The following is a 24,458-nucleotide window of genomic DNA, read 5'->3' as shown; positions in this document are numbered from 1 at the left end:
AGGGTTGAGTGGAGGGTTTTCAGTGGACAGAAGGTCAGGAAGAATGTGCAAAATGAATGCCTGGTACAGCTGCAATGAGGAGGGTTTAGAATGTTGACAATGGTCCTGAGAACTGGGGGTCTCTATAACATTACTGTATGACTCAGTAGGTCAGCCCTATATTTCATTTGTTTCTACTACAATCTTAGACTTGCTTTAATATGCAATGAATCCTTCAGGGGTGTCAGCGTGACAAGGGCATGGATTCTGGTATTTTTGTGGTCTAATTTGCTGTAGGTATCCTTGTAAGCATATATGTGCTGTGAGTTCTGCTTGTGAACCTCAGCACTGAACATTATTCCTATGTTGTAGATGAGGACCTTTAGTTACTTCATGTCATTAGTCAGTATAAAAAACTATGGAGCCAGAATTTGAAGGACATCTCTTAATCAAAGCCACATTTTTATTGAGTAATCTCTATGCTTTAATAAATTCAATACTTTCATTACTTAATTTAGGATGAAATATCTGGCTGTTTTGGAACTGGGCTGGCTTGCAACTCACTATGTAGACCAGGCTAGCCTCCAACTCACAGAGATTTACCTGCCTCAGTCTCCTGAGTGGAAGAATTAAAGGTGTGAGCCACCATGCCCTGCCCATAACATAACAGCTTTTGAGAATCTTTCTGAATTTCCATTCTTCTCTATGATTAAAATGATCATATTTTAAAGGACAGAAAGAAAAGTTTATATATATTAACTGGAAAACTTGTTTCCTTCCACCTATTGAATTTTCATATATTAAAATATCAGCAGCTATTTTAGTATAATATTAAAAACATAATTCTTAGGAAGGAGGATGTTCCCCTAGAGCACACACCTTCATGTTACTGTGCCTCGTAGATCTCAGCTGCACTCTATCCTCATTTGATGTTAATTCAAAGCACCAGAGTCTAAGTTTATCTCCTGGATTACAGTCAACACTCGTCAGTCGTCCATAGACCACCACTTCCATCACCCCTGTATTATCTTGAATTTCATAGTAAATGAAGTCCTCCCTTTCATTTTTCTGCAAAAGAAAGTAATATTTATCTTCTGGGAAATGGCCAGACACTGTCACATCTATGAGAAATGAAGGGTGCCCACAGAATCTTGGTTTTGACAGGACAGAGCTGAAAGTTGGGACCTGGGGGGAGCAAAACATTATCAGATATCCTGCGTTGTAAATCCTGATTTGTAAACCTTTTTCAAACTTTAGTATAGACTGTGGTGGCTAATCTTGGTTGTCAGCTTGACCACATCTGGAATCAACGAAAACCCAAGCATCTGGACACATAGGTGAGGGATTGTTCTTGACTGGATCATTTGAGGTGTAAAGACTAATCCTAATTCCAGACCATTTGAGGTCAGGAGACCCATTTTAAATCCAGGCCACACCTAATGGCAGCATACAGGAAAGGACCTGGAAGAAGGAAGTTTTGCTTTTTACCTGCTATCCCTCACTATCACAGGCCACTTCATCAGCTCTGCTCTTAAGATATTTCTTTACTGTAGAAAGAAAGAACCCAGTGCATTCCTGATTCGGTGCATTCTGGGGCAGAAGAGTTTGCTTTGGTTTGTATTCTGGTTGTTGTAACCTGTACCCCATTTTAGGAGGTCAAGTCTCATTCACCATCAAGTTATTAGTAGGAGGTGGAGGACTCAAAGAAACAAAATCTTAATGATACAAGTATTAATGTAAATGTCTATGAATGGCACAAATAGATGGTATTGCTTGAAAAATGCCAGAGTCTCTTGGCAAATTTCTTTCTGAAGCAGTTTTCATCATGGTACCCTGAGAAGTATATTGAAACTGTTTTTCACATGTAAAAACAAGAAACCCTAGTTCCCGACACTGCTCAAGGAGGCCTTGAATTTTGGCATGCAATAAGTTAACCAAGATAATCTGTCAAGATAAGACTGAAAATCTAAGATTGCAGAAGAAATTTTACAAAATAATGCAGTGGCTTACCTTAGACATCATAAACACTCCATTCACAAATATTCCTCTTCTTTTTGAGTAAAGATCATTGATTTTAGGTGTTGCATTGGCTCTTTGCCTCAGTGTAGTTGGGATATTCATTAATTGGTTATCATTTACCTCTGACACACTAGAGGCACTATGTATATTTATGAACCCATTTCGACCAACATAATCTGAGATGGTAATGACATTGTTTGGGATGAACTTCTCCTTCAGGACAATATCAAACACCTTCACCCTAAAGAATTCAGTCTCAGTGGCCACTGTGGCATGGAACATCCATCTCTCCCCTCTATTGTCATATGTGAATGGTTCTGTTGCTTTTAACACCATTACTTTTTTGGGACCTTGATGGTGACCCTCTTCCTCAGATGGTTGCTTAGGTACAGTCTTCAGTCTTGGTTTCTGCATAGAATGTACACAACAAAAATGGTACAATTAGACGAGATTGGGCACGTTCATGGTGGTATGGCCGTAGACACTGAGGAATCTGGATGCAGACATCCACAGCTAGGCCCCTGGGTGGAGCGCTGGGAGTCTAATTAGCGAGAAAGAGGAGGGTTTATATGAGCGAGAATTGTTGAAACCAAGGTTGGATAAAGCACAGGACAAATAGCCAAATGAATGGAAACACATGAACTATGAACCAAAGGCTGAGAGGCCCCCAACTGGATCAGGCCCTCTGAATAGGTAAGACAGTTGATTGGCTTGATCTGTTTGGGAGGCATCTAGGCAGTGGTACCGGGTCCTGTGCTCAGTGCATGAGTTGGCTATTTGAAACCTGGGGCTTATGCAGGGACGCTTGGCTCAGTCTGGCAGGAGGGGACTGGACCTGCCTGGGCTGAGTCTACCAGGTCGATCTCAGTCCTCAGGGGAGGCTTTGCCCTGGAGGAGGTGGGAATGGGGGGTGGGCTGGGGGGAAGAGGAGGGGGACAGGAGGGGGGAGAACAAGGGAATCCATGGCTGATATGTAGAACTGAATGGTATTGTAAAATAAAATAAAGGGAAAAAATGGTACAATTAAAACAGCTAATTAGGAAGAGTGAAAGAAAAATCTGAGCAATAGCTGGCATGGTATAGCAGTTCGTGGAAGAAATGGATATATAGGTAATAATGTCATTTGGTACCAATCATACCTAGTAGATAATGTGCATTTCTCTAGTGTTGGCAAATGAAGCCAAGGTAACCTCAGTAGTAATTCACAGTATGACAGCAGCACTTGACAAAAAGTGCACAGGACTTGAGGAGCAACTATCACGCACTTCCTTTAGAAATAAAGGAAGTTTAGCTACAAGTGTTTTCAGAAAAGACTAGAAACCACCTAAAACTGAGCCACACAGGTTTGTCTTTATAAACTATTCATGGATTGTTTCAGATAATAAAATTAGTTGCATTGATAATTGGTTACTTGATTGTCAGTTCAACATATATTAAGATTATATTATGTTAAATATTTAAAAAAAAATTCCCACGTGTATGAGTCTAAGAATGTTGGCATGTTTGTGAGCGAAGGAGAATGGAGGACAGTCTTTGCTTTTCACCTGTCTGAGACAGGATTTTTCCTGTTCACAGTTGTATGCCAGGTGAGTTGGCCCGTGAGCTGCTGGGGAGTCTTGTGTGTCTGATCTCCCCCATAGGAGCACACTGTGATTATAGACATGATTGCCACACTGTCAGGAGTTTACTTTGTGTGCTGTTAGTTTTTGTCAACTTGACACAAACTAGAATTACCAAAGAGGGAATCTAGACTGAGAAATTTCCTTCATTAGATTGGCTTGTGGCACTGTTTGTAGGACATTTTTGTTGTTGTTGTTGTTATCAATGATTGATGTGGAAAGGCCCAGAGCACTGTGGGTGGTGCCATCTCGGGCAGGTGTTCCTGTATTATATGAGAAAGCAAGCTGAGCAAGTCAGGGGGAGCAAGCCAGTAAGCAGTGTTCCTTCATGGTCTCTGTTTCAGTTCTTGCCTTCAGTTTCCTACCTTGAGTTCCTGCCTTGGCTTCCCTCATTGATAGAAGCTTAAGCTGAAGTAAACTCTTTCCTTCCAAAGTTGCTTTTGTTTAGAATGTTTCATCATGGCAACAGAAAGAAAGCTAGGACAGGGTTTAATGAGCTAGTCCAAGGTTGTAATAACCACCACCATTATATTGTGAAAACAGAAAATTACCTTGACTGGTATTTCTGGGGACACTCCAGGGGCCTGGGCACTGCTGGATGCTGTTGTAAGAGACACTCCAGGGACCTGGGCACTGCTGGATGCTGTTGTAAGAGACACTCCAGGGACCAGGGCACTGCTGGATGCTGTTGTAAGAGACACTCCAGGGACCAGGGCACTGCTGGATGCTGTTGTTAGAGACACTCCAGGGGCCTGGGCACTGCTGGATGCTGTTATAAGAGATAACCCAGGGGCCTGGGCACTGCTGGATGCTGTTGTTAGAGACACTCCAGGGGCCTGGGCACTGCTGGATGCTGTTGTAAGAGATACTCCAGGGGCCTGGGCACTGCTGGATGCTGTTGCTGGAAACATTCTAAGGACCTGGGCACTGCTAGATGCTGTTCTTGGAGACACTCTAGAGAGCTGGGCACTGCTGGATGCTGTTGTCAGAGATACTCCAGGGGCCTGGGCACTGCTGGATGCTGTTGTTAGAGACACTCTTGAGACCTGGGCACTGCTGGATGCTGTTGTTAGAGACACTCCAAGGGCTTGAACACTGCTGGATGCTGTTGTTAGAGACACTCCAGGGGTTTGGGTATGTCTGGATGATGTTGCTGGAGATACTTCAGGGACCTGGACACTGTTGGATGCTGTTGATGGAGATACTTCAGGGACCTGGACACTGCTGGATGCTGTTACTGGAGATACTTGAGTAGCTTGGTCCCTGATAGAAGCAGTTGCTAGAGATAACTGAGGAGCCTGGACAATATGGGAAGGAATAGGCGGTACCTTAAAGGTCAGAAGGCTCTTGAAGGCTATTGCTATAGATACCTGAGGACTCTGGCAAACATGTAAGATGGTTCAGTAGGCCCCTGAGTGTAGTCAGAAGATTCTCTGTGTCCTGCCCAGTCTTGCAACCTCTCGGACCCAAGTAAACACAGAGATGTACATTATTTACAAACTGTATAGTCTATGACAGGCCTCTTGCTAGCTAGCTCTTATATCTTAAATTAACCCACAACTATTAATCTATGTATTGCCACATGTTTCATGGCTTTACCTGTGTTTCATTACATGTTGCTCCTTGGGCGGCTGGCTTGCAGTCTCCTCCCTCTCCCTTTCTACTTCCTGTCTATCCGCTTGCATTTCCCACCTCCCTCTAAGCTGCCTTGCCATAGGCCAGTACAGCTTTATTTATCAACCAACCAAAACAACACATATTCACAGCATATAGAAAGGCATCCCACAGCACTTCCCCTTTTCTGTCTAATCAAAACACAAGCAGACAAGGAGAATTCTGGGAAGAGGAAGGGCTGAGTCAGGAGTTGCCAGCCAGACAAGGAGGAAGCAAGATGGCAAAACAGAACTAAGAAAAGGTAACAAGCCACGTGGCTAAACATAAGTAAGAATTATGGGTTAATTCAAGTGTAAGAGCTAGACAGTAATAAGGCTGAGCTAATGGCCAAGCAATTATAATTAATATAAGCTTCTGAATTTTATAAGTGGGCCACGGGGCTGTGGGGCCCTGGTGGGACTGGAGAAAGCTTCCAGCTACACCCAAGGCATTTGCGACAACAGTTCTTTACTTCTGGAGGTATCTATTTAGGTTAAAGTTTTTTAACTGACCATCTAACAGAGAGGATTGAGCAGACACCATAACAGGCAGCTCAGTCTTCTGTCAGAGATCAGGCTTCAATTTCAGTTTCCTGAGACTGAGCAAGTAGTTTCTGAGGGAGAAGCCATGAACAAAGGGCAATTAATCACTGGTGCCCTGAACAACAGGGACAAGGGAGATAGGATGTACCCAGCCTGGGCCACTGAGCGAGCCCCTACAATCAGCCCATACTAGGCCATCCAGCCTTTACAACAGCTCAAGGTGATAACCAAATAAGGACAAAGACTGGGACTTGTCCAGGACTGCCCCCAAATGGAAAAGCTGTAGTCTTAACCTTGCCCTGACTAGACCTAGCCAATTAGAATGTACTAATATGACTGCCACTTGTTTAAGCCAATCATATCTAAGATGACCTAACTTCCCTAGAAACTCCTCTTGGCTGTGATTAAAAGGAGCCTACATGTTCCTCTTGGGGTTGTCACCATTTTGCCTTTGTGTGGGATGAACAGCCCCAGCATGCTGGGATCTTTCTCGAGACAATAAATGCTCTTGTTGATTGCATACATGGATGGTGGCCTTTTGTGGGACTTCTCCAGGACCCTAACACTAATTACTCTAGTTAAACTACTGCATAGTCTATTGAGATCAAAATGATTTCATAATGGTAAACCTCCCCAAGAAAAAGATTTATTTTAATTGAGGTTTAGATATAAGCATTTGGTAATATGATGAATGTTTAATCTTATGACAGAGTTGTAGAGTCTTCAGGTTTTGTGGGTTTGTTTCCTCTTCTCTCAGTGATCAACCTTTTTTTTCTCTTGATAATGGTTGATTTTCCCTTTTCCTTTTTCTGTTGGAAACTAAACCCCAAGCATTATGCATGACAAGCTATCTCTCCTCTCCTATTGCACTTTATTCTGAACCCCTCGTCATGGTTTTCAATGTTAAATGAAGCACAATAACTTTAACACCAAGAGAATCAACTTATTATCCCTGAGAAAAGTATCCTCTGAACAGAGAATCAGAGGTAGGATTGTCTCATACTGGAACAAACGTTTCATTTCCATTACTCTTCTGTGTATCTCTGTAAGCAGGTCTATATTTAGAAAGCCCAAGTTGAGGTTTGATGTCTTTTAAAAGGCTTTGGAAAGCTATGTCCTTAAACTGACTGCTATTTTAATCAATGTCTGAAAGAAGAACAATGATTTAATCTGTTTTATATTCCTTTATTGTACATGTTTCAGTGGATGTACCACTGAGGCCATAAGACAACTTATGGGTGTTAGGTCTCTCATTCTGACTTGTGGTATCTGGGAACTGAACACAGGTCATCAGAAGGCAGTAAACACCTTTACCTGCTGAGACATCTCACTTGCCTAAGTAATGATTTTTTTTATTCTCATTGTATAGAATTACATGATACAAATTAAAGTATGCAGTAGTTCTGACACACAAATGACCAGTAAGTATGAAATTGGTTACTTCAAATCTCCATTTTTACTAGATCCTATGAGTAGACAGACAGATAAATCTTCACTCAATGGTAAAAAGGGGAGGAACTTTAGTAGAGTTTCCATTGGGAGCTTAGCCACCATACCTGTGAGTTGGATGTGCTCCTGCCCGATTCTGGTTCTGAATCTTCATTTGTGGTGGACATAGGTTGGGAAGTATTGGCTTCATCTCGCTTGCATCCTCTTGTTGGAATTCTGCGTCTTTCTATCTGTTTCCTTTTAGCTGATGCAGGAGAGAAAACACAGTAAACTTAAGGACATCACTCTTGGAACAGCTTAGTTTAGTTAGTATTATTTGCTCTCAGGTTCTGCTTGTCTCATTGTGCTTGCCTACCTCTGTCTCAGAAGCTTGATGAGGCCACAAGGTGTCATATGCTACCAAGTCAGGCACAGGACTGCCTCAGGGGTTTCCTTTTTCTCTCTAGGTGCAGTGGACACAGTCTTCCCATCCTGGAGACTTCTGTGTCCTTGTGGCAAGCCCTGCCCCAGCTCTCTTATCACACAGTCTGTTTTTTAAGAATTTAAAGTTTAGGTCTGGGGAGATGTTTCAGTTGGTAAAGCCCTTGCTCTGAAAGCATGAAGACCTGAATTCAGATATCTAGTGACAACTTAAAAGTGCGCATCTAGAACCTCCAGGCTGAGCATGCAGATGTAGTAATCTAGCTTGCCTGTTGAGCTGAAAATGAGAGCCTCATGTTCATTAAGAGAAATTTCCTCAAAAAAACAACACAAAGAGCAATGGAGGAAGACACACAGTGTTGGCCTCTGACCCCTAAATGCTTGTATAATGACAATCATTGACAAACCATCTTCTGTAGATGATCACTCCAGATTAGAAAATCATTGAAAGAAATTATCTGATTTGTGATATGACAAAATGATGATATTTACTTTGTCTTCCTACCTTTTGTTTCTATTTGGTTTTATCTATTAATTTGTTAATTGTTTGTTTGTGTGCTTCTTTTAATGCAAAGTCTAGCTACATAGACCAGGATGGTTTTAAACTGAATATTTTCTTGTTCCAGCTTCCTTATTCCTAGGATCATAGATGGGAGTCTATTTCCAAATTAGTCATTTTTTTCCCCAGTGACTTTATAAAATAGAACTACTTCTTATCTTTGGGAGGTAGACTTTTACTTAATTATTGACTACTTTATTTCTTTTGTAGAATAGATAATGTTGAGTGTCTTAATGGAGCATTAATACTAATTGATTTAAATATCTTAAAATAAGAATTATTCCAATCTTTATTTTATAATTTTCTCATCTTTATACAGTAATAGAAGGTCTCATCTCTTTCAACAGCTTCTGCATTTTTATTTGCCCCAATGCCATCAAAGATATCCAACCCCCAAATGTAGAATTTTTTGTAAGAAGGAAATTTTGTAAGCTGTCAATTTTTGACATCTGAAATACTGCCATTCGATAGCTCCTGAGGCACACATGGTGAAAGCCATGTCAGTTATGATCACTGCATGGAGCTAGCATGCAATGGAGAAGTTAAAGAAAGGGTGGGCATCCAGGATACTCCGCTATTACCTTTTGCCTTCTCTTTTTTGAGTTTATCAGCAAGGTCTCCAAGTCCTGGCATCTCTTTATACAGGTCTATCAGTTGATCCATTCCAGCATCTTTTGGGAACTTGTCCTCCATCAAGTCAGCAATCTTAATTCTGTCATAATCATCTTGCATTTTTCTATTTAGTTTTAGTTCTTTGCTCAACAAGGATTTAACCATTTTAAAATCATCATCACTGATACCCATTAGTCCTACCAGAAGAACAATTTTCTTGTACTCATTCACCATTTCTCAAATTATGGGTGAACCTAAATGAGAATAATAGCATACAGAATTACACACATTCACAGACAATTTCAAAAACACGATAAACCTAGGTGAGCGAATGACCCATTCCACAGTGCTCATAGTTGTATTTATGAGAGATAGAGTTAATTCCCAGATGTGCCACTTTGCAAAAAGAGTATAGACCTAATCTGTTAATAAAAAAGTCTGGAAAATTCTTCCCTGTTAACAACAGTATCTGACTTAGGTCTGTCATGGTTTGTAGTGGAAGAAAGTGGAAATAATTATTTAGAGTATGGGTTATGAGTGTTGTCTTAGTGTTACTACTGCTGTGAAGAGACACCATGACCATGGCAACTCTTATAAAGAAAGCATTTAATTGGGGCTGACTTACAGTTTCAGAGGCTTAGTCCATCATCATCATGGTGGAGAGCATGGAGGCATGCAGAAAGACACGGCACCAGAGAAATAGCTGAGAGTTCTACATTCACAGGCATCAGGAAGAGAAAGCCACCAGGCTTGGCTTGGGCTTTTGAAAACCTCAAAGCCCACCCCCAGTGACTTTCTACAAGGCCACATCTATTCCAACAAGGCCACACCTTCTCATCCTTTCAAATAGCGCCACTATCTGGTGACCAGGCATTCAAATCTATGAGGGACCATTCTCATTCACACCACCAGAAGTGTTGAAGTTCTGGATCTTCTTTCTAATATTCATTGATGTTGGAGCCTGTTGCTGGATGTCTGCCTATGGGTTCCTGACTCTTCTCACACTCTTGACTGAAGTGTCTTGTGTACAAAGGAGCTGCATACGTAACTATTGGTTGGCTACAACACAATGGCCCATGCTGGGGCCACTGACACTTGCCCACTTGGCTTGAAACATCTCTCACTGGCATTCTGATTCCCATGGTGTTAAATCCTGGTCTCAGGGTCCTCTGTGCCTATATGACTGTCATTGTGCTGAGCATCTACATGCTTTCTAGAGTCAGGTCACAGAATTTATTGGATAGGATTATATCACTACGTGTTTTTTTTTCTTTTATGCTTTGATATCATGAGTCACTTTTATTTCTTCACAGAGTCTATTTTCTGTATATAAGTCATGATTAAATTCAGTTTAAATCCTCCAATCATTCCTCGATTTGTTAAAAAAAAAAATCTTGCTCTTTAAAACGTCTTGGGAGGCCTTGAATGATCTGTGTCTTTGCATTTGTTTCTTTATACCTAGTATGAGAAGCTTTAGGGTTACAGTCTTCCCTCACTTGTTCTGCTTTGTGATGTAGCTAATTAGAGTTTCATTATCCTCCTCACAGTTCTTGTTGTCTGCCTTCCCATGGTGACTTTTAAGAAGAAAGGGAAATGAGACTTGTCTTCTAGAAACTTCCAGAATGCCTGAAAGAACATAGTCTTGTGAGTCTGGATCTGATTAGCCCTTTGTGTACTTCCTTGGTGACTCAGCATATGGATGGAGTCCAAGTTAGTGTAAATCTATTAGTTATCTGTGTTATATTTTGTATATCTTTTGTATAAGGGGAATTATATATTACATTTTCTGGGTCTGTTCACTACTTCCTTTTGTGAAAAGTTAAACATGGTTGAAGTGGCCCAGATAGTGAAAGGAAAATTCATCTGTTGACACATCACAGTTTAGATGATTAAAGACATTAAAGAAAGAGAATGCTCTGTAAACCTTCAGACATGGAGACTACTATCTTAGGGTTTCTATTGCTGTGATAAAACAATGACCCAAACCAATCTGGTGTAGAAAGGGTTATAACCTCCAGGGTCTTGCCTTAAAATGCTGCCTCGATTTCACTTAATGATAGACTGTGGTGTAGAAGTTAAGCTAAAATAAACTCTTCCTTCCTCAGGTCACAGAGGAGAGCTGCTTACTGGCTTGTTCCCCGTGGCTTGTTCATCTTTCTTTGCTTTAGCACCCAAGGACCACCAGCCCAGGGATGGCGCTGCTCACAGTGAGCTGGGCCCTCCACAGCAATCATTAATCAAGAAAATACTCCACAGGCATGTCCAAGGGCCAGTCTGCTTTTCTCAATCAAAGTTCTGTTTTACAAAATGACTCTAGTTTGTGTCAAGCTGACATGAAACTAGCCGTCACAGCCAGATCACCTGCAAAGATTCAAGGACGAGATTAGAACTCATTATCAACAGCAATTTGCCTTAAGCAAAAGTGTATGGATTTATATATACTGTTTCTTGATGTCATAATCCAAAGAGCTTTAAAAATATGTTTTGATTTGTTTAATGATTTGTGACAGAACACATATCTCCAAAAGATATGTGATGACAGGAGGTATGAGTACATTGTGTGCAACCCACTTACATGTGAATCATCATGTTTTGTTGTTGAAAGTACTTGTCTTGATTTGGTGGTAATGATCCCTATCTCAATGAAGTTTCCAGTAATATAGTATTTAAGAAATAGGCATTAATATCCATCTGCAGATACCATATTCTGTCTAGGAAAATATATTTCCACTGGAATAAAGAGATACCTTCAACTTACTATGAATTAAAAACAAAAAAGAAACAAAACTTGCTGCTAGTATCTTAACCTAGATAAAATGATAAGACTGTTTCAAAATATACTGTCTGACACTACAAGCCTTCGTAGTTTCAAAAGCCAAAAACATAGAAAAAGATATTATAGTTAACTCTGAGAAAGCAATAAGTAAAGTTGAGACTACCGCAGAGTAAAAACTAAGCAGAAACACAAGCTTTGCTGGCCTCGCCTCTGCATTACGGGTGAAGCTCTGATCAAAGAGAGGAGAAACAGGAAGGATGCACGTCTGCAGGACGGAGGCAAAGGACGCAAAGGTTCACTAATGGTTTCATCTTAAACTGTAAGACATAACTTATAAAGACAAGATAAGTAGGAGAATATAGAAGTATTACAAATGAAATAACTATAGCAAGAGCAAGGAAAAAATGGAGGTATTAATTATCGGTCTGAATGTAAATGCCATAGTCAGTTAAGTAAAAGCGTTTGCTGACTTTTGCTTAGATATGTAGCTATTGTTAAATTAATGATAATCAAGCTACAATCTGTAGAACCACAAAGGGTAGGTATTGAGTAAAGGTCTAGAGCTTTGGTTCTCAACCTTCCTAATGCTGTGACCCTTTAATAGTTCTTTATGTGGTGACCCCCAATCATAAAGTTATTTTCATTACTACTTCATAACTGTAATTTTGCTACTGTTATGAATCATAATGTAAATATCTGATATGCAGGATATCTGTGAAAGGATCTTTCAAACCCCCCAAGGGGACCTATCCACAGATTGAGAAACTCTGGACTAGAGTGAAGAGACCGATCTCCTTAAGAAAGGGCAATAGAATAATTATTGACGGATGGGAGGCTGAAACAGGAGGGTGGAATGGGGAGGGGAGAAAGGAGTTGTGCAAAGGAATATGGTGAGCAACATCTAACATTAAGGGCCATTTGAGGGGTAGTATGGAAACCTAATACAGTAGAAATCTAAAATATATACATATATATGAAGGCAATCTAAATGAAATTGCAAAATAATGGGGGAGACAGGGTCCTTTCTAGCCATTGCTTGTTACCAAATGGAGCTTCCACTACTGGGATTGGCTTACATTCAATTTAGTTGTCATCCAAAGGGGCCCCACAGAAATCCCCAAACAACCTAGACTGTTGTCAAGACTATAGGTTGCTCTCCACAAACTGACAGCAGGGCTCTATTGCTGAAGACAACACCTACACAACTCGTTGAACATGTAGATGTCAAGTTAGTGCTCTCATCAACCCCTACTTGCTAATAGCTTTGGTACAGAAAGGTAGTCTGCACACCATCAAAAGAGAAACATAAACATCAACCCAGCTACATACCCTTCGATCCACAATGATGTACTGCTTGAAAGATTTGCTGGGGCAATGGTGGCACAAAACTTGTGACAGAAACCAATCAATAACTGATTCGACATAAGGTCCACTCCATGAGATGAAATCAATACCTGACACTACTTGGGTGACCAAGAACCAGAGACTAGATGGCACTGGGACCTAAAGGAAAGCCAAATAATAGATGTCTAAAAAAAAAGTAAGAAAAAGAAAAAGGAAGAAAGAAAAGAAATGCAGTGATGAAATGTTTCCTAAAGATTTTCTGCTATACTCATAGATCTGCTATACTCATCATCAGAGAAACGTCCTCCTGTAGCAGATGGGAACACATATAGACACTCCACAGCCAGACATTATGCAGAGAATAGGAGACATTGCCACACTCAGTCCTCCATGTGATGTTTCCATCAAATCCCTCCCCTCAGAGGTCAGGGAACCCTGTGGAAGAGGAGGATTCAGAAAGAGTTTTAAGAGTCATGGGGGATGGAGACCATCAAGAAAACAGATCCTCTAAACCAACCCAAGCAAAGCTCATATGAACTCACAGAGACTGAAGAAATATGCACAAGGCCTCTACAGGCCTACATTAGGTCCTTTGCTTACATTATGGGTTCCTGTTTAGTGTTTTTATGGAATTCTGTAGTGTGCAAAGGAATGGATCTCTGATTCTTGTGCCTTCTCTTGGACTTTTCCTTCTGTTTCTTTGTCTTGTCCAACTTGGATGTAATAGTTTTTGTTTTACCTTATTATACTTTATTTTATTGCATTTTTTTAAAAAAAGAATGAAAACCTAGCCAGTAAGGTAAAGGCTAGCAACTGAACTGTCATTTATATCTGCTGGGAGATGGAAAATCAATGCAGCGACACTGGGTATATCAGTCTCTCCAAGGAAGGCCTCATATTCAGGAATAGCTGACCAACATGTAAAGGACTCTACAGTTTTTTGTTTGTTTGGTTTGTTTTGCTTTTTTTTTTTTTTTTTTTTTTTTTTGTGTGTGTGTGTGCTTTTATTTGGTTACAGTTTGATGGTTTGCTTTATTTTTAGGTATTTTATTTTGTTTTCTTGGTTTTGGGGGTTTTGTTGTTGTATTGAGCTTTTTTTTTTTGAGAAAGAACTTAAAGTTAGGTGGGTAGGGACAGGGAGAGCATCTGATAGGACTTGGGGAAGGGAAGAATGATCAAAATATATTTAAATTTAAAATTGCTCTAAATAATAAAAACATGATATGAAAGAAAAAATAATTCTTGTTTTGATTCTAGTAATGAGCTGGCTTGAGCTCAGGCCTCCAGAGAGCTTTCGGTTCATTGGGAGAAAAGAGGGAATCATGTCTGCACACAAGCAAGGAAGATGGTCATCTGGGAGTGGGGGAGAGGAAGGTAGATAGGCTAGGGTGGAAATTTGATAAAGTATAACAATAGGTCCACATAATACAACTGACTGGAAGAGCTTGCTCTCCAATTTGGCATTGCTAAAATCAGTCGGGGTGCCTGCATGGCTCTGTCCTTACCTAAGTTAATTAGTTGAGAGAGATTTCTGAGGAAAAAACATGTGACTGAGAATGTTTGCATTGTAATATGTAAATTTCATTGCTGCACATAAAAATGATATATGGCTAAGTTTTACTTCTAAGTTTTGTTGTTTTCCCCCCATGGCTTAATAAAACTTTTTAATAGATTTAATGTTAGAATTTTTGTAGGAAATGTCCACAGGCTTAGTATATGTATCTATATGTATGAATTCATGTTTATGTGTTGCTGAAATAAGGCACTTATTAAAGAAACAAACAAACAAAACAGAGCTTCCATTCAAGTACACATGAAGTACTCTACCATAGCACATAGATTCTCCAAAAGATTCTATAAGTATGCAATATACATGTATTGCTATTTAAATTTCCACCACTCCCTTACAGCTTACCATCAGAAAACTGAAAGGAAACCAAAACAGCTGAAACAATTAACCTTCAAGATGGTGCAAACTAACAATAACTGAAACAGCACCTTTACCACCTGATAGAAAAGTGTGAAGAAGAGAACATAGAATGGGCTTGTGAAATTGTTAAAACAGCACGTGTTTACATATTATGAATCTGACAACCTTTCTACTGCATATGCCCATTGGTTGTCATGCTGCATAGTGCTGAGATACTAAAAAACTCTATTCCATGTCTAGAGGCATTTTTCACTCATGGTAATTTTTCATGTCACTATCTTGGCTTTCCCCCAGTGACTCACCACAGCCACCAGGTAACCGTGGACTCCCCATCCAAGATAGCTACAGCCTCCCTCTTACCCACTTACTCGGACTACACTTGGAAAGTTTATTAAACATTCTGAAAGATGCAAAATGTATTTTTCTTGGCTCCTTCTGCTGTGGTGGAGGAAGAAAGATGTCTGCCATCTTCCTGAGTGAACCATCCGAATCCAGCTACTGTGGTTTCATTGCTGACTGCAGCAGCCACCAGTTCTACCTAGCCCCCCCCCCCCCAGAAGAACCAGCAAGGTTTTTCCCTCTGTTCTTGTGGTTTTCACAGAGGTAGGTATCTACAGAAAGCAGGTAGAACTCACGTTGTTGGAAGTTACTTCAGAGGAGTCAGGATGCTGAGATCTTCTACAGGGTAGGACGCAAGGCTTCTCCCCTCCTCCTCCTTCTCTTCTCCTTTTTCTTCCTCTTTGTAGAGTGTGTTGAGGGGGCAGTTGGTGTGTGTGTGTGTGTGTGTGTGTGTGTGTAAGAATATAAGCTAATAAATCTCTTGGTATTGGAGAATGTAATTTATCGAAGTTCAAAGGATGGACTACTTCACAGACTGAGCCTTCCTGGGTGCCTCAGCCTGTGTTGTTTTGTGGGTAGAGGAGAAGAAACAGCGAGCTCTCCTCCCAGCAGCTTTCATAGCTTTCGATTTCCTCAGATACTGAAACTTAGCAGTTTCTTTCCTGTATCTTTTCGTTATGGTGAAAAGTCAGAGACAGTTACACTTCTTGGCTGTTTTTTTTATTTTTCTTATAAATCTTATAGGTACAAGATTCAAATTTAAAAGCTCCATATCCAATCAACTCACAAGTGATTTACTAGGAGTCTACATTCCTTTGCATGAGATGAGACCTCAGAAGGAAAAGCTGAGTCACAGGCTGCTTCTTGCTTTCCTTCTCAGGATGAAGGCCACAGCAGGAGGAGAACTTGGCTTTGTTAGTTGCCAGTGGTGCTTGAATGGGTTTCAAAGAAAATCTGAGATGAAATCATTTGGGGCTTATGCGCTTCATGCAGCATTCACTATTAGTTCCCAAACCCTGAACTTTCCAGAGTATACTGTTGTTACAAACCTACAACTTCGACCTCAAATAAACAGAAAACACTTTGCCATCAGCCTTCCTCTTGTCTGTAGTTAAGTCGTCCCCTTCCAATGATAAGGGAAAAATGACTTTCTTCTGGTCAAGAGAATGGAATCTGATTTCAACCTCTGGTCCTTGGTGGAGACTGACATTCTAATCAGCTCTGAAGTTCAGAGCACTACATACTGTTGTTGCCTCCCTTAAAATTCATCTTGGACTACAATCTCCTGGCCTAAAGACTATTCTTCCAGCTGAAGACCGACTAAGGAGGAATAATAATCACCTTAATGAAATAATAAACTTACTCATCCTAGAAGTTCCTCCACTCAGGAAACCACTTACAGGGCTTCTCCCACATACCACTACTAAGCTGGCTGACCGATCCAAGTTCTAACGTTAAAAATCACACATTTCCCCCTTTCTTGCTTTCTGTCATTTTCTTTCTGATGCTGGTCCAATACCTAAGTGTGCTTAGCAAACATGCCTGCTTCCATGGAACTTAACTCAGAAAGACAAGACTCTCCCTCTTCATTTTCCCACTTTTTTTAAACTGTGATTTTTTTAATTGAGATTTACAACTTGTATGCCTGATTATTTTTCTTTGAAAGTGTAATAAAATTGTCCTTGAACCTCCTTCAGTGTTCATTTCAAAATTCTTTCACTAACACGATTAAGAACTCAAAAGAGAACCCCGATTTCCATGGTAACAGCAATACATATTGAGGAATAAAAACACAAATATTCAGAAGGCAGCTTGACAACAGGTTGTTTACAACAACAGCAAAAACTACAGCAGTAGGTCGTGCCCTTTCAGGGCCTATCCCCTCTCCAGCCATGGAAGGGTTTTGAACCGGTGTACAATACCAGGCATGGATTCCTTCCTGTGTACCTAAACTCAAATACTTCCAGAAAGCCATTGATTAGCCCTATAACATTTGTGTTACTATTTTTTTTAATTTTTTTTAGTAAATTTATTTTACAACATCATTTAGTTCAACATAATAGCCACAGATTCCCCTGTTCTCCCACTCTCGCCCCCCTCCCCCTCCCCCCACCCCACCCCCCATTCCCACCTCCTCCAAATCAAGGTCTTCCCCGAGGTACGGGATCGAACTGGTAGACTCAGTCCAGCCAGGTCCAGTCCCCCCTCACAGACCGAGCCAAGCGTCCCTGCATAGGTCCCAGGATTCAAACAGCCAATTCATGCAACAAGCCCAGGACCCGGCACCAACACACAGCTGCCTCCCAAACAGATCAAGCCAAATGACTGTCTCACCCGTTCAGGGGGCCTGATCCAGTTGGGGGCCCCTCAGCCTTTGGTTCATAGATCCTGTGCTTCCATTCATTTGGTTATTTGTCCCTGTGCTTTATCCAACCCTGGCTTCAACAATTCTCGCTCATATAAACCCTCTTCTTTCTCACTAATTAGACTCCCAGTGCTCCACCAGGGCCCAGCCGTGGATGTCTGCATCCAGATTCCTCAGACCTTCCTTGGATGGGGTTTATGGCACAACTAACAGGATGTCTGGCCATCCCATCACTGGAGTAGGTCAGTTCCTGCCGTCTCTCGACCATTGCCAGCAGCCTTTTGTGGGGGTATCTTTGTGGATCTCCGTGGGCCTCCCTAGCTCTCTGCTTCCTCTCCTTCTCATGTGGTCTTCATTTACCATGGTCTCCTATTCGTTGTTCTCCCTCTCTTTTCTTGATCCAGCTAGGATCTCCCACTCTCTTTCCCTCGACTGTCGCTCTTCATTGTTCCCACTCATGACCAGGCTGTTCATGTAGATCTCATCCATTTCTCTGTGTCTTTTTTGGGGTCCCGTTTTCCAGGTAGCCTCACTGGTGATGTGAGTAGCAGTCCAGTCATCCTTGTTCCACATCTAGCATCTTCCTATGAGTGAGTACATACCATATTTGTCTTTCTGAGTCTGGGTCACCTCACTCAGGATGATTTTTTCTAGATCGATCCATTTGTCTGCAAACCGTATGATGTCATTGTTTTTCTCTGCTGAGTAGTATTCCATTGTGTATATGTGCCACAATTTATTTATCCATTCTTCAGTTGAAGGGCATCTAGGTTGTTTCCAGGATTTGGCTATTACAAACAATGCTGATATGAACATAGCTGAGCAAGTGCTCTTGTGGTATGATTGAGCATTTCTTGGGTATATGCCCAAAAGTGGTATAGCTGGATCTTGGGGGAGATTGATTCCCAATTTTCTAAGAAAGCGCCATATTGATTTCCAAAGTGGTTGTACAAGCTTGCATTCCCACCAGCAGTGGAGGAGAGTTCCTCTAGTTCCACAACCTCTCCAGCATAAGGTGTCTTCAGTGTTTTTGATCTTAGCCATTCTGACAGGCGTAAGGTGGTATCTCAGAGTTGTTTTGATTTGCATTTCCCTGATGATTAGGGATGTTGAGCAATTCCTTAAATGTCTTTCAGCCATTTGGGTTTCCTCTGTTGAGAATTCTCTGTTTAATTCTAAAGCCCATTTCTCAGTTGGACTGTTGGTCGTTTTGATGTCTAATTTCTTGAGTTCCTTATATATTCTGGATATCAGTCCTCTGTCACCTGTGGGGTTGGTGAAGATCTTTTCCCATTCTGTAGGCTGTCGCTTTGCCTTGTTGACCGTATCCTTTGCTCTACAAAAGCTTCTCAGTTTCAAGAGGTCCCATTGATTGATTGTTTGTCTCAGTGTCTGTGCTACTGGTGTTATATTTAGGAAGTGATCTCCTATGCCAATGCATTCAAGACTACTTCCTACTTTCTCTTCTAGCAGGTTTAGAGTAGATGGATTTATGTTGAGGTCTTTGATCCACTTGGACTTAAGTTTTGTGCACGGTGACAGATATGGATCTATTTGCAGCCTTCTACACGTTGATATCCAGTTATGCCAGCACCATTTGTTGAAGATGCTTTCTTTTTTCCATTGTACACTTTTGGCTTCTTTATCAAAAATTATATGTCCATAGGTGTGTGGGTTAATGTCAGGGTCTTCAATTCGATTCCATTGGTCCACATGTCGGTTTTTATGCCAATACCAAGCTGTTTTTATTACTGTAGCTCTATAGTAGAGCTTGAAGTTAGGGATTGTGATGCCTCCAGAAGTTGTTTTATTGTACAGGTTTCTTTTAGCTATTCTGGGTTTTTTGTTTTTCCATATGAAGTTGAGTATTATTCTTTCCAGGTCTGTGAAGAATTGTGTTGGTATTTTGATGGGAATTGCATTGAATCTGTAGATTGCTTTTGGTAAGATTGCCATTTTTACTATGTTAACCCTGCCTATCCATGAGCATGGGAGATCTTTCCATTTTCTGACATCTTCTTCAATTTCTTTTTTCAGGGACTTAAAGTTCTTGTCATATAGGTCCTTCACTTGCTTGGTTAGTGTTACCCCAAGGTATTTTATGTCATTTTTGGCTATTGTAAAGGGTGATGTATCTCTAATTGTCTTCTCATCTTCTTTGTCCATTGTATATAGGAAGGCTACTGATTTTTTTGAGTTGATCTTGTATCCTGCTATGTTGCTGAAGGTGTTTATAAGCTTTATCAATTCCTGGGTGGAATCTTTGGGGTCACTCAAGTATACTATCATGTCATCTGCAAATAGGGAAAGCTTGACTTCTTCCTTTCCAATTTGTATCCCCTTAATCTCCTTATGTTGTCTTATTGCTCTGGCTAGAACTTCAAGTACTATATTGAATAAGTATGGGGAGAGTGGACAGCCTTGCCTCGTTCCTGATTTTAGTGGAATTGCTTTGAGTTTCTCTTCATTTAATTTGATGCTGGCTGTTGGTTTGCTATATATTGCCTTTATTATGTTTAGGTATGTTCCCTGTATTCCTGATCGCTCCAAGACTTTTATCATGAAGGGGTGTTGGATTTTGTCAAATGCCTTTTCTGCATCTAGTGAGATGATCATGTGGTTTTTTTCTTTGAGTTTGTTTATATGGTGTATTACGTTGATGGACTTTCGTATGTTGAACCACCCTTGCATCCCTGGGATGAAGCCTACTTGATCATGGTGGATAATTGTTCTGATGTGTTCTTGGAGTCTGTTTGCCAATATTTTATTGAGTATTTTTGCATCAATGTTCATGAGGGAGATCGGTCTGTAGTTCTCTTTCTTTGTTGTATCCTTGTTTGGTTTAGGAATCAGGGTAATTGTAGCCTCATAAAAGGAGTTTGGTAATGTTCCTTCTGTTTCTATTATGTGGAACAATTTAGAGAGTATTGGTATTAACTCTTCTTTGAAGATCTGGTAGAATTCTGCGCTGAAACCATCTGGTCCTGGGCTTTTTTTGGTTGGGAGACTTTTAATGACTGTTTCTATTTCCTTAGGGGTTATTGGGCTATTTAAATAGTTTATCTGGTCTTGATTTAACTTAGGTATGTGGTACTTATCCAGAAAAATGTCCATTTCTTTTAGGTTTTCCAGTTTTGTGGAGTAGAGGTTTTTGAAATATGACCTTATAATTCTCTGGATTTCCTCAATGTCTGTTGTTATGTCCCCCTTTTCATTTCTGATTTTGTTGATTTGGATTCTCTCTCTCTGTCTTTTGGTTAGTTTGGATAAGGGCTTGTCTATCTTGTTGATTTTCTCAAAGAACCAACTCTTTGTTTCATTAATTTTTTGTATTATTCTCTTAGTTTCTAATTTATTAATTTCACCTCTCACTTTGATAATTTCCTGGCGTCTATTCTTCCTGGGAGACTTTGCTTCTTCTTGTTCTAGAGCTTTCAGGTGTGCTGTTAAGTCACTAGTGTGAGATTTCTCCAACTTCTTTATGTGGGCATTTAGTGCTATGAATTTCCCTCTTAGCACTGCTTTCATAGTGTCCCATAAGTTTGGGTATGTGGTGTCTTCATTTTCATTGATCTCTAGGAATTCTTTAATTTATTTCTTTATTTCTTCCTTAACCCATTGGTGATTCATTTGAGCATTATTCAGTTTCCATGAGATTGTAGGTTTTCTGTAGTTTTTGTTGTTGTTGAAATCTAACTTTAACCCATGGTGGTCTGATAGAACACAGGAGGTTATTCTAATTGTTTTGTATCTGTTGAGATTTGCTTTGTGGCCAAGTATGTGGTCGATTTTAGAGAAAGTTCCATGGGGTGGTGAGAAGAATGTATATTCTTTCTTGTTAGGATGGAATGTTCTGTAGATATCTATTAGGTCCAATTGGGTCATGAAATCAGTTAAGTCCTTTATTTCTCTGTTAAGTTTCGATTTGGGAGATCTGTCCAGTGGTGAAAGTGGGGTGTTGAGATCTCTCACTATTAATGTGTGGGGTTTTATATGTGGTTTAAGCTTTAGTAATGTTTCTTTTACATATGTGGGTGCCCTTGTGTTTGGGGCATAAATGTTCAGAATTGAAACTTCATCTTGGTGGATCTTTCCTGTGATGAATATGTAATGTCCTTCTTTATCTCTTTTGATTGATTTTAGTTTGAAGTCTATTTTGTTGGATATCAGGATGGCTACCCCTGCTTGTTTCTTAAGACCATTTGATTGGAAAGTCTTTTCCCAGCCTTTTATTCTTAGGTAGTGTCTGTCTTTGAATTTGAGATGTGTTTCTTGTATGCAGCAGAAAGTTGGGTTCTGCTTTCGTATCCATTCTGTAAGTCTATGTCTTTTTATAGGTGAATTAAGTCCGTTGATATTAAGGGATATTAATGACCAGTGATTGTTCATCCCTGTTATTTTTGGTGGCAGTGTGTGTGTACTTCCCTTCTTTGGGGTTTACTGTTGTGGCTTTATCTATTGCCTTTGTTTTCGAGTGTGTATCTGACTTCCTTCGGTTGGAATTTTCCTTCTAGTGCTTTCTGTAGGGCTGGGTTTGTGGATAGGTATTGTTTAAATCTGGCTTTGTCTTCAAATGTCTTGTTCCTTCCATCTATGATGATTGAGAGTTTTGCTGGGTATATTAGTCTGGGCTGACATCCATGGTCTCTTAGTGTCTGCATTACATCTGTCCAGGTCCTTCTGGCTTTCAAAGTCTCCATTGAGAAATTGGGTGTTATTCTGATGGGTTTACCTTTATAGGTCACTTGGCCTTTTTCCTTGGCTGCTCTTAATATTCTTTCTTTATTCTGTACATTTAGTTGTTTAATTATTATGTGTCGAGGGGACTTTTTTGGGGGTATAGTCTGTTTGGTGTTCTATAGGCTTCTTGTATCTTCATAGGCATTTCCTTCTTTAAGTTGGGAAAGTTTTCTTCTATAATTTTGTTGAATATATTTTCTGTGCCTTTGAGTTGGTATTCTTCACCTTCTTCTATCCCTATAATTCGTAGGTTTGGTCTTTTCATGGTGTCCCAGATTTCTTGGACATTTTGGTTCATGACTTTGTTGGCTTTAGTGTTTCCTTCGACTGATGAAACTATTTCTTCTACTGTATCTTCAATGCCAGAAATCCTCTCTTCCACCTCTTGCATTCTGTTGGTTATACTTGCATCCGAAGTTCCTGATCTTTTACTCAGGTTTTCTATTTCCAGCATTCCCTCTGTTTGTGTCTTCTTTATTTTTTCAATTTCCCTTTTCAGTTCTTGGACTGTTTCCTTTGTTTGTTTCATTGCTTTTTCATGATTTTCTTTCAGTGTTTTATTGTTTTCTTCCAGGACTTTATTGTTTTCTTCTAATATGTTTGCCCTTTCCTCTAGTTGTTTACAGCGTTCTTCCAATTTTCTTGTTTTTTCCTCTATACAAGCCTCTACCTTCTTCATGAAGTTACTCATAAGGCTGCTTTCTTCTGCTTCTTCCAATTTTTGGTGTTCAGGTCTAGATGTTGGAGGCGGGCTAGGTTCTGGTGATGCTGTATTGCTCTTCATTTTGTTGTATGTACTTCTGCCTTGACGTCTGCCCATCTCCTTGTGGTTCCTTCTTGGTCTTATCAGTGTACTTGTTTCAGAAAGAGCTGACAGATTCAGGAAGACTCTCTCTCTTGTCCAAAAGGGAGTTCTCTTGTCCAACTCTCTGGTCCAGAAGGGAAGTCGGGGGCAGGCTCTGGTCCAGAATGGCAATCGGGGGCAGACTGGGAGCTGGGGGCCGGTCTCTAAGTCTCAGGAAGTGGCTGGGGTCTCGGGCAGATGGGCGTGGGGGCAGGGCGCGGAGATTGCAGGGGCTGCCGGGGGGCTTGGAAAAGGGGATCCCTCCCGGTGGGGCTAGAAGGGGAGCTGTCTGGTGGCCAGAACCTGGTGCCAAGTTGGGCAGGTCTTCCTGGAATGGCTGGTGTCCAGGGATGGGGTCCGTGTTGGATCCAGGTACTCACCTCTGGTCCAGAAGGGAAGTCGGGGGCAGCTTGTGTTACTATTATACTGGTTGTTTTAGTGCATGAATAATGGAAAAACTGTACAGGAATTTTACTGGCCTTTGAGTGGAATAATGATAAAGCATAGGATGGGACTGGAGAGCAAAGTATAACTTTATGTAAACATTAGGGCGACACAAACCTGATCTTACCTACTACATACAGGTAGATTTGGCACTGACAGGTAGATTTGGCACTGTTATTCCTTCTTCACGGCATAGCACACAGGGAATATGTGAGTAGATGAAAATTCAGGTTTATTGCACTTACTGGTCTCTGTGCCCAACCATTATGAACAAGACATAGATCCCTGGTATCTTAGTCTATTTTGTTTTTTTTTATACTGCAAATTCTCAGACAGCATAGTTGACAAGAAACAGAAATTTATTCTTAAAATTCTGGAGGTTGGGAAACCATTTGATGATGCTTTGTTGCTGTATACATGTGTTAACAATGGCTGGGGGCTGGGTAGGGTGTTTTTCAAGTTGTTGACATCTTTATTAATTGAAGCAAAAGCTCATATGGATTGCATATAGCAGGAAAACCTTAGTCAAAGCCAAGCAGCAGGACCAATGGGAAAGCAATGTGCAGTCAGGAGGAATAATGGACTGTATTTGTGAAGATATTCAAATGTCCCAATTTTTGTTTGGGAATTACTTAAAAGTAATTTTAAGTATTTTCAATTAAAAGTAATTTTAAGTGACTTTAAAGTATTTAAAAGAATAATAAAGAGAAAGATGCCATGAAATTAACAGTGTGTGTGTGTGTGTGTGTGTGTGTGTGTGTATGTTTTGAGGGGGTGATACCATAAGAGTTGGAGGCAGGAAAGTGTTAGGTGGAAGTGATGAA

General features: G+C 40.5%; 1 protein-coding gene across 1 annotated transcript in view; it reads right to left on the bottom strand.

The window, feature by feature from the left end:
* LOC114690678 (interferon-activable protein 204-like) overlaps window positions 1–24,458 on the bottom strand; it is a 59,374-nt gene that overhangs the window by 872 nt on the left and 34,044 nt on the right. The window contains exons 9-13 of the mRNA XM_037211033.1: window positions 8,822–9,091; window positions 7,369–7,505; window positions 4,169–4,915; window positions 1,990–2,406; window positions 859–1,047 (exon numbers count right to left, since the gene is read on the bottom strand). Of these exons, the coding sequence (XP_037066928.1) occupies window positions 859–1,047; window positions 1,990–2,406; window positions 4,169–4,915; window positions 7,369–7,505; window positions 8,822–9,091 (1,760 nt within the window). The remainder of the gene's footprint in view (window positions 1–858; window positions 1,048–1,989; window positions 2,407–4,168; window positions 4,916–7,368; window positions 7,506–8,821; window positions 9,092–24,458) is intronic.

The sequence above is a fragment of the Peromyscus leucopus genome, chromosome 15, assembly GCF_004664715.2.
Source record: "Peromyscus leucopus breed LL Stock chromosome 15, UCI_PerLeu_2.1, whole genome shotgun sequence".
In the NCBI taxonomy this organism is placed as follows: Eukaryota; Metazoa; Chordata; class Mammalia; order Rodentia; family Cricetidae; genus Peromyscus; species Peromyscus leucopus.
Note: the sequence above shows the minus strand (reverse complement) of the source record. Positions and strands in the feature narration are given on the sequence as shown.